Here is a 13,132-nt window from a genome sequence, read left to right as displayed (position 1 = left end):
CTGTGGTGCGTCCACCTCCATTCGGTTGGATGGACCTTATTCGTGAGCCCACCGAGGATGCCTAGCCGTTTCCAGTATTTCTTCAGAGATAGTTGCCATAACTTCCAGGACTGGCAATATTTTGGAGAACTCAATTCACTATAAGGAATCGACGCACGGCCCTCGTTTGCAGACTTAGGGCTCGAGGTGCAAACGCCATAGAAAATCTTGTCGAAGCCATTGATGGCAAGTCATGGGGATGTGTCCGATTTCGCAATAGTCGACGAGCCAGTTCGCTGTTGATGCTCGGGGTTGCACGTGGAAACTCCGGGACGAGCTGAGCTGAGAGCACCATGAGTGTGGTAAAGACCCTCTGGAAAGGGGGCTTCAATAAAGTACAGCCGTCGCATTCTTCATTCTATACAGTACTACTAGTAGTCATTGAGAGGAAACGCCATCAACGCTAATACGAAATACAGAGCAGGAGCAAGACAAACAGTCATCCCAGGGGTATCGTCAAACCTCATGCAGGTGCTTTCCTCAACCCACACCAAGGCCCCTCGCCCCATGGCCTGCTTTGATGCTCGCAACTAAAACCTAGGACCGACTCCTTTAGTCAGCCCCTATGCTGCCGCGGTCACCTCGTGGGTTGCCTCCTCAACGCCAGACTTGACGTTTTCGCTGGCGTGCTCGACGTTGTGGGCGGACTCAGCAGCCTTCTTCAGGAGGTCCTCTACCTCCTGGACCTTCTTCCGGAGCTCGGCCTTCTCCTTGTTGGCTTGCTCAAGCTGCGACGAGAGCTCTGACTTGGAGGTCTCGATGCTTGACTTCTCGGATTCGAGAGACGAGACACGGGACGAGAGGGAGTTCTTTGCCTGTAAGATAGTTAGCGCACTGTCACAGTGAAGATTAGCGGGAGTTCATACCTCCTCAGCTGCCTTCAGCTTCTCCTCAGCCTCCTTGCTCTTGCTCTGTGCCTCCTCGTTGACCTTTCTAAGCTCATCGAGCTCCTTGGCCGACTCCTGTTGCTGCTTCTTGAGCTCTTCGCTCCCACCCTCGACAGTCTTGACCTTGGCGAAGGCCTCGCTGGCAAGGTCCTTAACCTTCTTGATCTCGACCTCGTGGATCTCCTTCAACTTTCTCTCAGCTTCCTCGGTGTTCTTGCCCGCTGACTGCAGCTTCTCAAGCTCAGACTTGTACTTCTCAATCTCAGCGGTATGCGACTCAGACTCATCCTTCTCCTTCTGGCTGGTCTCTGCAAGCGTGGTCTTGATAGCGGAGAGCTCTTCGAAGAGCTTGTTATGCGCAACCTGGAGCGACGCATGCTGTTCGCGCGCGTTGTCCAGATTCTTCTTAAGAGCTATCGCGTTCTCCTCTGATGTACGCTTGAGCTCGTCACGCTCGTTCTTGAGGGCGGCAAGCTTGGCTGTGGTATCGGCGAGTTCCTTGGCGGTGATGTCGACTGCTTCGGTGGATTTGGTGAGTGCGTCGTTGACGCTCTGCAGCTCTTTGACTCGACCAAGAGCTTCAGAGAGGTCCTTCTCGAGAGAGGCAATCTTCTCGCCGGCCTGGGCCTCGAGCTGCTCCTTTGCCTTCTCCAGGGAGCTGACCTTCTGATGGGCTTGCTCGAGATCGGCCTGGACTGCAAGAAGCTTGCCCTCACTCTCTTTAGCCGCATCCTCGCTCGACTGCTGGATGATGGAGATCTTCTGCAGTGCTTCGGCCAGATCGGTCTTGGTCGCGGAGATGGAAGAGTCGGCTTGCTTCTTGGTGGTCTCGAAGTCGCTCTCCAACTTGCTGTGCGCATCGTGAAGGCTACCGTACTTCTGCTCGCTCTCCGTGAGCTTGTCCTGGAATGACTGCAGCTCTGCACGGAGGTGGCTCTCGAGTTTCTCGCGTGCCTCTTGCGCATTGCCGAGTTCAATCTTGACCGCGTTCAGTTCTTCTTCCAACTGCTTGTTGCTGTGTGTCAAGCTGCCGAGCTTGTCCTGCAGCGCCCTCAGCTCATTGCGTGCCTGATCGCGTTCTTGAGTGACGCTCTGGCTGACACGCTCGAGGGCCTGGCGCTGCTCATCCCTCTCCTTCTCTTGAGCCTGCAGTCTGTGCTCCGTCTCGTGCTTCTCTTTCAGCAAGGCCTGGTTTTGCGCATCGAGTTCTGAAACCCTCTTCTTGAGTTGTTCGATCTCCTTGGCGGCACCCTCGGAGGCGTGCTTGGAGGCAGAGAGCTCCTTCTGCTTGGCCTCGAGCTCTCGAGTCTTTGCGTCGATGATGTCCTGGCGAGCCTTGAGCTCCTGTTCGGCCAATTCGAGCTTCTCCTTAGGAATGCCCGAGGAGCTCAACAAGTTGCCCATTATGGCGGTGTGCGGTGTGATAGGCTGTTAGGAAGTAGGGAGGTGCAAATGGGAGGTCAGGTCAGCAATGAGGGGTGACGATGGACGTCTTTGTATGAGCGCAAAAGAAACACGGCGGTGGTGATGCCGGATGGGAATGAATCAGGTGCGGTGTGCAGTAGCGTGGCCTACAAACACTGGCTGCCGCTGTTGGGTGTGTTGTTGTTGCTGCTGGGCCCGCGTATTGTTCGGCCGTTGCTTCTTCAAAATTTACTCGCGCTGCCCACCCCTGCTAGAAGCACCGCACTGTCCATCGGCGGCGGCAGGCTCGTGCACACGTCAATGCATGTGACGATCGTGACAACATTCACTTCACCTGTGCCCGGGCCAGTCATGGCCTGCTGCTGCGAGTCGATTGCTGCCCATCCTCCTCCGCCAGCGAAGCCTCCCCCTCTCCTGCATCCAACCACGCCGGGTGGATCATCTCCCGCCGCATCCTGGTCGAGTCAGGGACCTCTTCCGTCGCCGACACATCAAGATCGCATCGCTGCCATCGGGAGCGCGAACGTCATGGCTGGGAGAATGATTCAGGCGTGGCGGAGAGTGCATGGCAAGAGGTGAGGTCTGGGAGAAGTCAATGAGAGTCTGGTACCGAGCTGTCTTGAGTTTCACGTCCCTTGCATCCATCGCTCGCGCGGAACAAATCCGCTCTTCAAACCTACGCGAAAGATAAGACGGCCAACAACACCATCAATTGTTTCTTCTGTCCAGACATGAAGGGGTAGACAACCTCACTCAGGAAAGAGATAATAATATGATATAACACTTGCCCAGAAGCATCTCAAGGCCCCAGCAGACGATATCCTTCCTCCTAAGGAACTATTCTCATTAGTCTCTCAATCTCTCGTTTTTGACATGCGCATCGTCTCGGCTGATCTCTTTGCTAGCACTGACTACAATGCCATTGAATTCAGATATGTAGCCAAGACCAGGGCCTCTTCATTCGAGAGAAGCAGCGAAAGAGCTCTTGGGGACGACGTTATAAGGTCAGCCGGACATCCGCAGTCTTGCCCCACTAATATCCAGATGTGAGTCAAACACCGGCCAGAGAGGCCGCTTTATATCGACTTTCCATCATAGATTTACGAGGTGCCTCCGGTACAGCGACAATCGAACGGAACAGAAGAGCGAAAGCGAGCTGATCCAAGAAGCCAAGCAAGGAAACAACTTGTGACCCAACCATCGATGTCCTTAAAAACGTCCTATTACCTCGCTTTGTTCTTCCATCATCTCTCAAAGTCACCGTCTAACCAGCCCATCATGCCCTTCCAACCCATCAACACCCTCCGCTTCCTCGCCTCCTGGTTCCAACCCATCTCCACAGCCCTCTTCCACCCAACCCTGCCCTGGACAATCCGCTGGCGTCTCCTCCTCCTCCAACCTCTCAACTTCCTCGTCTACACCATAAAATGTCTTCCCTACGCCTTCTCAAACACCTACGAGAGCATGTACATTCCCACGAGAGACGATGGGCGAAGGTTGAGAATTATCGTTTTCAGGCCGAAGAAGCAGGATCATGATTCGAAGCTACGTCCTCTGCATCTGGACTTCCATGCTGGCGGGTTTATAGGCGGCATCCCCGAGGTAGATGCTCCATTTTGCGAAATGCTCTGCGAGCGAACGGGTGCGGTTGTCGTCTCTGCTTCTTACCGCTTGGCACCACGGCATTCCTTCCCCGCCGCCCACGAAGACGCAGAAGACGTCCTATCCTGGCTCGAAGTCCATGCCCAAGATACCCTTCTAGCAGACTTCTACCGCTTGACCGTCAGCGGCTTCTCAGCAGGCGGCAACCTCATGTACATGGCTGGCTCCCGCGCCAAAGCCGCTGTGGGCTTCTACGCTCCTGTCGATTTCCGCCGAGCGCCTTGGGAAAAGCCGCACCCGCCTAGTATGCCAAAGAATGACCCAATGAAGGTGTTTCTGCCGTTGATGGATGTTTATGCCGGTGGTGATGTGCGGAAGCGGGCGGCGGATGATGAGAGGTTGCATCCTATCTTGAGGCGGATTGACGAGTTGCCGGCGAATCTGTTGCACGTTGTGCCGGGGATTGATGTTATTGTTGAGGAGCAAATGGCTTTCGTGGAGAGGGTGAGGGAGGACTTCGAGTGGGAGGGGAAGGGGAGGAGAGCGGAGGTGAAGTTTTTCAAGGAGGTGTTTCATGGGTGGCTGGAATGTAAGTCGTCGCTCTGCCGATCGTACTATGGCGAAATGCGCTGACAACTGTGCTTTTCTTGCAGTGCCCAAAGGCATCGTCGATGAGAAATTCCGCACTGAGGCCTTTGAGGCCGCGGTCGCCTTCATCCGAAGAGCGCAGGAGATGTGAGGTGAAACCAAATGCAGCGTCTATCCCCAAACTCTCTATTGTCTCAAACTTGCCGACGGAGAGATCGATGGCATGGACAGTGCCTCATCCGGGGAGATGAACAGCGCAAATCAAACGATCTCCTCGCCGACGAACAAATCTCACACGGGGCCGTTCTCCTCGCCGCTCTTAAGCCGCTAGAAACGAGGCTCACCTCTCCTGTCTATCTACTGCTACGCGCCGAAATGTAGCAAACTACAAACTACTACGTAATGTAACCTAGCAAACTACAAACTACTAGGCGACATAGCCTAGCAAGCTATAAACTACTACGCGCCGAAGTCTAGCAAACTACTAAATACTACGCGCTTTAGCCTAGTAAACTATTTTGTACTACGCGCCGAAATCTAGCAAACTACTAAATACTACGCGCCGAAGTCTAGCAAACTACAAACTACTACGCGACGCGACCTAGCAATCTACTTACTACTATATTTGCTAGCGTATCGAAGCCTTTAATATAACGCGACCTAGCAATCTATCTACTAGTATGTTTGCTCGCGCCTCGAAGCTTTCGACTCGTATTGTCTAGAGGTATAGCAAGCTACTATATCGCGACGTAGTAACCTTTTTAGCGCGCTACGTTCACTAGTACCTCGAGGCTTTTTACATGCTGGAGATTTGCACATGCTGGAGATTTTCACATGTTGGAGATTTTCACATGCTAGCGGATCTCACATGCTAGCGATCTTCACATGCTAGCGGAACTTCACATACCAGCAGACTTTCACATGCTAGGGACTTCGTCACTCCTGCTAGCATCACATGCAAATTTCCGAATCCAGTTAAACATGCTCTGGCGTGGGCCAGACTATCTCACCCTCGCCACACATGTGCCCAAACCAGCCTCACTTCGCAAAAGTCTTCCCCATCTCAAGGGCCCTCTCAAGTTATACAGTGCACTGATCGATGCCTCGGACAGGGACAATTTTTCGGGGATTCCACGAACAAATTCTGTACGATTACCACGAATGGCCGTGAAGCAGAGGCAAGGCGAGACACTTGTTATGGAAGAGCTTTGCGCCTGAGGAGGGGGCGGTATGGACTCAGGTAGTGGTGAGTAGGGAGATTTGACAGAGATAAGAACTGGAGGGGAACAGGAGTTGCTGCCGGACGAGAGCATTCTCTATTGCTCTATCTAGCCTGGGAGCATGATGCCATGCTCGAAGCCCCTCGTGATCATCACCTGTCCATGCCCTTCATGCTTTTCCGTCGTGTCTGCCAAAACGCCCGCTAATGCACACATCAAGTCCCCTTCGATGTTGAGCCAGACTGCAAATATCTAGGAACGCTTCTCCTCCGCTGGGTGCTTTGGTCTCTCGACAAGACCACCCTCAGCAGGGAGCTGTGGCTTACCGCCGCCCTTCTGCTCAGCCTTGCCCTTTGCCTTCAAGCTCGTGGAGTCCTTTGGAAGCTCCTTGACGTATGGAAGGAACTCAGGTTGGCCGGGAATGTACTTCCGCAGGACTTGTGGCACCTCGATGCCGTCTTCGCGCTGGTAATTCTCAAGTACGCAGCAAAGAGCACGCTCTGTGGCACAGAGGGTGGAGTTGAGGGCGTGAACGTAGGATTTCTGGAATGAAGCATCGGTCTGCTTCTTCTGTCCGAATCTGTAGTCACTGTTAGCTTTTGTTCCGTGAAGTAGGGGTTCTATATGTGCATACCGAACTTCCAGCTCTCTCGTCTGGTAGTCTGTGCAGTTCGAGCAAGACACCAGTTCCTTGTACTCTCCCTGGAAGGGGAACCATGCCTCCAGATCGTACTTCTTGCTGGCAGCGTTGTTCAGCGCACCAGAGACGATGGCAACAACCCGGTACGGAATGTTGAGCGACTTGTAGAACTCCTCAGAGGTACCGATCATCTCGTCGAAATGCTTCCAGCTGTCTTCGGGCTTGCAGAAGATGAACTGCTCAATCTTCTCGAATTGGTGGACACGGAAGATGCCCCATGCATCCTTGCCGTGGGAGCCTGCCTCTTTACGGAAGCAAGTAGAGTAGCCGGCGTACTTGATGGGGAGGTCCTTCTCGTTCAGCCACTCACCCTCATGAAGTGCAGAGATAGGCTGCTCTGAGGTGGCGATGAGGTACTTGTCGGTTGCTGGGTCGTTCTCCTTCTCGGTGACCTTGTAAAGCTCCTCGTCGAACTGTTCCAGCTGTGCAGTCTTTGCCATGGCTTCCCGCAGCATGAAGAAAGGAGGCTGGTTTGGCTTGTAGCCCTTTCCGAAGAGGAATTCGAGACCGTAGTTGATGAGGGCAAGATTCAGGAAAAGACCGTATCCTGTCAAACAGTAGCCTCGGTGACCAACGATCTTGACACCTCGCTCTGGGTCATACCCGTCTATCCGTGTGAGGACCTCGTGGTGAGACAAGCAGTCCTTCTTCTCGACTTCCACGCCCTCAGGCTTCCAATCCCGTACCAAGGCGTTGTTGTCCTCGTTGTCAGAGACCGGCACTGACTCGTGAACATAATTGCCTATGCTCTTGACCTTCTTCAGCAAGTCGATCTGCTTCTTGGCCGCCACCTCTTCCAGTTCCTTCTTCTCCCGAGTCAAGTCGTCCTTCTGCTCCATCAATGCCTCAAACTCCTTGGGATCACCCTTGTTCTTCTTGTTCAGACCGATCTCTTTTTGCACCTTGTTGAGCTTTGCGCCCATCTCTGTTGCTGCGGCATATTGCGTCTTCTTGTGATCCTCGAACAACGCAATGACCTCATCTACCACCTCTTCAGGAGCATGGCGGCGTCGCTGGGACTCCTTGATCTTGGCTGGGTCACCGCCGCGGTCTTTGACGAAGTCGTTGACGTCCAACATGTTTGCGGTTCGAGTCGATGTGAATTTGGAGGGCGTTGATTGTGGAGAGAGATCGGAAGCTTGCTATGTTCGCTGTATCAGTCACGCGACAGAAGTATGAGCCAGAGTGTTGTTGTGACTCTTCACGAGCTGCGTCCAATGTGCGGGCACAATTTTAGCGTTTCGAGGGGCAGCGACCGCAGGGGTCTTGATGCCTGAGGCATGAAACTCAAAGTTGACCTCACTCTATCTCGAACCTCTTCCACAAATTCATATTTCGAATCATGTGAGGTTTCTCGGGTACCTTGAACAGCAGGCTGCTGAAGTGAGGTAATGTTTCTCTCAACGAATCATCCTCGAATCTCATAGCCCGTCCATGGCAAGGATCCATGTATCGGTACACTGGAGAGGGGTCAAGATTCGGGGATAGCAGGACGTGAAAACAATGTTAACTTGAGATAACCGTTGGGAAGAGAGCCCTTTCAACGGGCGCAAAGGCCGGCTATCAGGCCTCACACAGGAGCGAAGAAAGGGGCGGGTGAGGTCTATCCCGAGGATATATCCCCGTAGAAACGTAAGCGTCCATGGTATCGATACATGTATCGATATATAGGTACATCTACGGGGATATGGGATAGAAAGTAGGTGACAATTAGGTGGAAATCACATATAAGCGCTTCGTTGTATAGCCGGGATAAAGGGCCTCACGGGGGTGAAGAAAGTACTCTTATAGGAGTAAGTAAGGTCGATTTTCCGCTGCTATCCCCGAATATCCCTATATGTCTATGCCCCCGATACATGTAGCGGTATATAGGTACGCCTACAGGGATAGGGGACAGAATAGGTGAAAATTAGGTGAAAATGACATTTTAGCGCTGCGCTATGTAGCCGGGATGAAGGGCATTACGGGGGTGAAGAAAGCACTCTTCTAGAAGCATGTGAAGTCGATATTACGCTGCTATCCCCGAAAATCTCTATGTTTCCATGCCTCCGATACATGTATCGCTATAATAGCCCTAAATCGGGGATTAGGGATGGAAAGTAGGTGAAAATCGTGTGAAAATCACTCGTTTGCGCATGTGAGGATAGCCCTTGCAGGGGGCTTTGCAGGGGTAGTCAAACCACACTTAGGGAGCAAACATTCAGCACGTGAAGTTAGTAATGCGCTGTTATCTCTATAGAACTACTACTGTCTATGGCATGGATACATGTATCGATAAGTTAGACCTCTTACGGGGATCGGGCATGGAAGTGGAGAAAGTACATGTGAGACAAGTCTATCTTTTCTCATTCACAGGATTAAGTAATGTACATAGGTAGAGAAACCCCGCTAGTCCGTCCCGAAAAGCCCATCGAAGCCGCTCCCGTCAAGGAGCCTATCCCAATCGAAGTCCCCACCCACCGCCGAAGGGAGAACGGCATCCTCCGCACCCGGGAAGGGGTCTGGTGGGGCCCCATCACCGCTGAAACCGCCGAAAGTGAGGCCGGGTAGCGGCGCGTCGTAGAACGTCCCTCCCCGAGCCCGCTGCAGAGGGACTATGCCCTCGTCTCTTCCTCCGGCGGCGTGGACGTCTTGGTAGCCCTGGGGATGCCAGACCCCGGGTGACCAGCCTCTCCCGTCGTCGGCGGGGAGAGGTGGCTCCTCTGGCGGGAAGTTGGGGGGCAAGGCGGGCTTCGACACCGCCTTCTTCTTCTTCTGCTTCTTGGAGGGCGTTGGGTTAGGCGTCTCCTCCTCACGCTCGGGCTTCGAGGACATGCAACCCATTTCGTCTGGCTCCTGCTTGATCTTGCGCTTGCGCGGAGTAGACTTGGCCGGCGGGAAGTGAAGCAATCCTGAAGTCTTCGGGGCTGGCTTGGGCGCTTCTTCCTCGCCGTCCCACTCGTCGTCGTCGTTCTTCTTCACTCGGCGCTTTGGGGTCTTTGGGGTCTTCGGAGTCTTGCCAGCGTCGAGGAGAGGATTGATCTTCTTGCGAGCAGTGACAATTGTCTTGCGGTCGAGCTTGGGTGGAACCTTCTGGCCTGCAGTGACACGAGCGGCGCGGAGCTTGGAGAGGTGCTGCTTGATTGCTTCGCCGGTTGCAAAACCCTCAACTTCCTTCGCAACAGCATCCCAGTCGAGATCTACGCCCTCCTTTCCCACAATGTACTCGATGCAGAGCAAGACGAGCTGATCCTTCTCGGCTACGAACATCAACGTCAGAAATGGACTGTTACATTCAGAACCGGAAGACTTACGACTCCAGCGCAACAACTTGCGACCCTTGGAACTCTTACGCGTCTTCGGGACCTCCTGCTCCTCGATCTTCACGTCCTCCTCGACGTAGCTGTAGTCTTGGTCTGGATCGTACTCGGAAGCTGGGGAAGACATGTTAGGCGTTTGGTTGTTGAGGTAGTGAAGGTGTTGTGATGTGGTAATGTCTGATAATATGTTGAGTGCTGTTGGGGGTGTTAGTTTATAATATTATTGATAGTCGAATACCACGAAGACACGAAGTGCGTCGACGAGAATATGACATTCGAGGGCTCACGTACCTTGTTGCGCACTCAGATGATCCAATTTGGTGGAGTATGGGCTTGTTCGACGTGTCGATGCGTTTGATCAACGATGGCCGAGACTGTTGAACGATGGTATCGTTCCGATGTCGTTGTGTTGGAAGGATCTCCCCTTTGATCGAGAGCGGAAAGTGGTAGGAGTCTGTGTGGAAGGAGTCCAATGTTTCAATGGTCTTCGACCTTTGTTGAGACGCTCAAGGTTTGGAGGGCTGGCGTCAACTTGGAATTCTCTTGGAGTCTTTGATATGGCTTTTCCACGTGAGGACCCGAGGTAGGAGATTTGGCTGCGTTGTTTCGCAGAAGCTGTGTGCCAATGTGTGGGCTTATCGAAGGTATGAGGTGTCTGTTGGACGTGGCTGAGATACGGCTGGATGTGTTTCGGACTTCGAGCTGGTGTCGAGATTGGTGTTGGACGAGAACGATCGATATGGCAGTGTCGCTATCGTGGTATCCGCGAACAGTCCAGGTATCTCAAGAGAGTCGTCTGCCAAATGCTAGCTCTTCAAAGGTATGGAGCTGGGACTGGAGGTGGTTGACGTGCAGATGGAGGAGAAGTGGAATCGGAATATGTGTCTGTGTCGAGATGGTGTTGTGTTATCGATCGACGTCGTCGTGAACAGAACAAACTTCTGGATGGAGGTGATTCAGGTGGTATGAAGAAGTCCTCAAGATCGTGATGATGTGGTCGGTGGGTTTGTAGGAAGGTATCGCAGACTTGGTCGCGTTACAACTACAATTGCTGGTTGACTTGGCAGATCGTAGAGGTCTTGGTGTCCTTCAGGCTTCACAGGTCGACGAAGTATGAGTGCTCGTAGATGGTCGCTTGGAGGAAGACCTCTTGCAATGGTGTCTTGGATATGGTGGAAGTCTCGCAACCGTGCAATAGCTTCGTCAAATAGCAGCTACCAGGTGTCGATATGGTTGGAGTCTGGCCACTTGGCTGCTGACGCGCGCTTTGGATGTGAAAGCCTTTCAGGAAAGATGCAATGCCTGCCAAACAAGAGTATTAGTGCGCGATCTTGCAAAGTTGGACTCGAGAGGACACACCTTTTTGGAGACGATCTTCTTGCCGTGCTGGAGACCTAAATGCTCAGGATCTTGTAGGTTGTGTGGATAGCCGTCTTCGCAGCATTGGTATGTGTGAGATGCTTTTGCCACTGATAGGAATCGGCTGTGTTGGTGGATGGTGATGTGGTTGGAGCAGAGGATGCTGGTGCTGGATGGAGGGTGGTTGTTGTTGTGCAGGTTGTTTAGGGGCCGACAGAAGGCACTCTTATAAACCCTCGCGCGCGAACTCCTGCTCCTGCTTTCTTCCTCACTTTCAACAACCAGCAGCACCTGCTCAAGGACTTGTGATTGGCCTGTGCAACTGCATTCACTGCTCAGCGCGCCCGTGCGTCGCGTCTACCATCGAGCAGCAGCAAATCGGCCCATTAAGACACGTCATAATGTTCAAGACGAGAAGGAGCATATGAGGAAGGATATCATGTGAAGAAGCAATCTCACTGGCTGGAATCTGTGAATCTCAATGTACGGATCTGGTCCCTCGGCCAACCAAGCACGAAAGCGTGCCCTGTTAAAACAGAGAAACGGGAACAGGGAGCACTGGAAGACACCAGAGCTTCCAGATCATATAGATATCCAAGCAAAGAATCTTCTTGAACGCAGTTCACCGGCTCTCCACGTCCACAATCGTATAGTTTGTTCAACGATAGCAACGAGTTCCCTCTTCCTCGTCGAATGCCACAGCTCTTGCACTGAAAGATGACTGCTCCAGAAGAGCTCTGAGATGACGTACTACCCAACCTTTGCCCATAGGAGATCTCAACTGGTATCACAATGTTCGCTGGTTGCTTCCATGGCTAGCTCTTTCTTGCTGAAGTGAACTGGCAAGGCTGGCGATCCTTGGGTACGAGCAGCGCCTTCATGATACGGAGCCCTGGTAGCACAGGATATCGTTTGGAGCTGTTCAATCTTTGGTGATGATGTCGTTGCAGAGGAACGATGCAGTTTCGAACCGGGGTTCGCTGTTGGGCTAGACCAACGTGCGGTCGTGCGCTGTATCGTTTCTTGCCGTAGACATCGACTGATACGTTATGGCGTAGTTACGTCTATCCAGTGTCTTGATACAGTTCCGAAACGAAGCATGTTGGTGCTGTTGACTCGTGCTGCCGGGGCGTGGATTGAGGTCTGGCTGACTGCGCGGATGCTCGAGAGCGCGTGGATGCTCGAAACCGATGGATGTGATGATCGAGGCGTAGTATGTGAGGGATTGACGGTGAATCGTCGTTGAAAGCGGCTCAAAAGACGCATTGTGATGTAGGTCAAAGAATCTGTGCTTGTGGTGTCTGCGAAAATTTATCTCCTCTGGCAAACACCTCCCTCCTCTCGCAAAGCCAGAAGTCCGCTCAGGCAACACTACGTCTCCTTCCACAGCACAACCAGTACCACAGCAAAGCAGACTTCCTGTAACTACTCTGATGGCTTTGCTCTGCAGTATCGAAAGCAGGAATAGTTCGCTCACGAGCTGGAGCCTCAGCGGCGTATGGCAGAAAGAGACTGAGAAAGAGACGGGCGCACCTGGACATCCACACACAATTCGTCGAAGCCGTAACGACGACAGGTGTTCTATCGACTGGTATTGACTGGATGCTTGCAGGAAGACGGATTGTATGGCTTGCATCGTCCATGCCAACATCCGCCAGATCGAGCATCGCGATCTCTGGCGCAAGGCATGGAACGGGAGGACCTCTTGCATGCAATACGCCGATTCTGGAGCCCTCCACCAACCTTCTACCACAATTACGTCCTCCTTTATCGACCTCCAGCCCGTGAAATGCGCCACGCCATTGCAATCGTTCCGCAAATCCTCGTATCAATCTCCTACGGGATCAAGCATCCAAAGCACAGCGTACCGAGCAGAATGTTGTAATTCATGAAAGAGCTGAGATCAATGGTGGAGAAGAGAAGGGGAGTCAAAGAGAACGACAACACCCAAAGACTGGACAAGCAATCGAAGAGTAGGAGTCTTGAATACCCGGCGAGAAGGGTTCAGGAATC

General features: G+C 52.8%; 4 protein-coding genes across 4 annotated transcripts; 1 reads left to right on the top strand and 3 right to left on the bottom strand.

Moving 5' to 3' along the window:
• Positions 1–602: 602 nt before the first annotated feature.
• Positions 603–2,330, bottom strand: M409DRAFT_29660 (uncharacterized protein; the record flags this gene model as incomplete). Its single annotated transcript, XM_033809574.1, has 2 exons — positions 603–854; positions 906–2,330. 2 exons carry the CDS (start codon positions 2,328–2,330, stop codon positions 603–605), a joined length of 1,677 nt encoding a protein of 558 aa, XP_033660739.1.
• Positions 2,331–3,629: 1,299 nt separating this feature from the next.
• On the top strand, positions 3,630–4,692 carry M409DRAFT_60444 (uncharacterized protein; the record flags this gene model as incomplete). The annotated part of the gene is made up of 2 exons (XM_033814485.1): positions 3,630–4,542; positions 4,607–4,692. The coding sequence occupies 2 exons, from the start codon at positions 3,630–3,632 to the stop codon at positions 4,690–4,692; spliced, it is 999 nt and encodes a 332-aa protein (XP_033660738.1).
• Positions 4,693–6,013: 1,321 nt separating this feature from the next.
• M409DRAFT_60443 (uncharacterized protein) lies at positions 6,014–7,540 on the bottom strand (the record flags this gene model as incomplete). Its single annotated transcript, XM_033814484.1, has 2 exons — positions 6,014–6,341; positions 6,396–7,540. The coding sequence occupies 2 exons, from the start codon at positions 7,538–7,540 to the stop codon at positions 6,014–6,016; spliced, it is 1,473 nt and encodes a 490-aa protein (XP_033660737.1).
• A 1,309-nt stretch (positions 7,541–8,849) lies between these two features.
• Positions 8,850–9,887, bottom strand: M409DRAFT_29657 (uncharacterized protein; the record flags this gene model as incomplete). The annotated part of the gene is made up of 2 exons (XM_033809573.1): positions 8,850–9,700; positions 9,755–9,887. The coding sequence occupies 2 exons, from the start codon at positions 9,885–9,887 to the stop codon at positions 8,850–8,852; spliced, it is 984 nt and encodes a 327-aa protein (XP_033660736.1).
• Positions 9,888–13,132: the final 3,245 nt, after the last annotated feature.

This window comes from Zasmidium cellare (assembly GCF_010093935.1).
Source record: "Zasmidium cellare ATCC 36951 unplaced genomic scaffold M409scaffold_54, whole genome shotgun sequence".
Taxonomy (NCBI): Eukaryota; Fungi; Ascomycota; class Dothideomycetes; order Mycosphaerellales; family Mycosphaerellaceae; genus Zasmidium; species Zasmidium cellare.
Note: the sequence above shows the minus strand (reverse complement) of the source record. Positions and strands in the feature narration are given on the sequence as shown.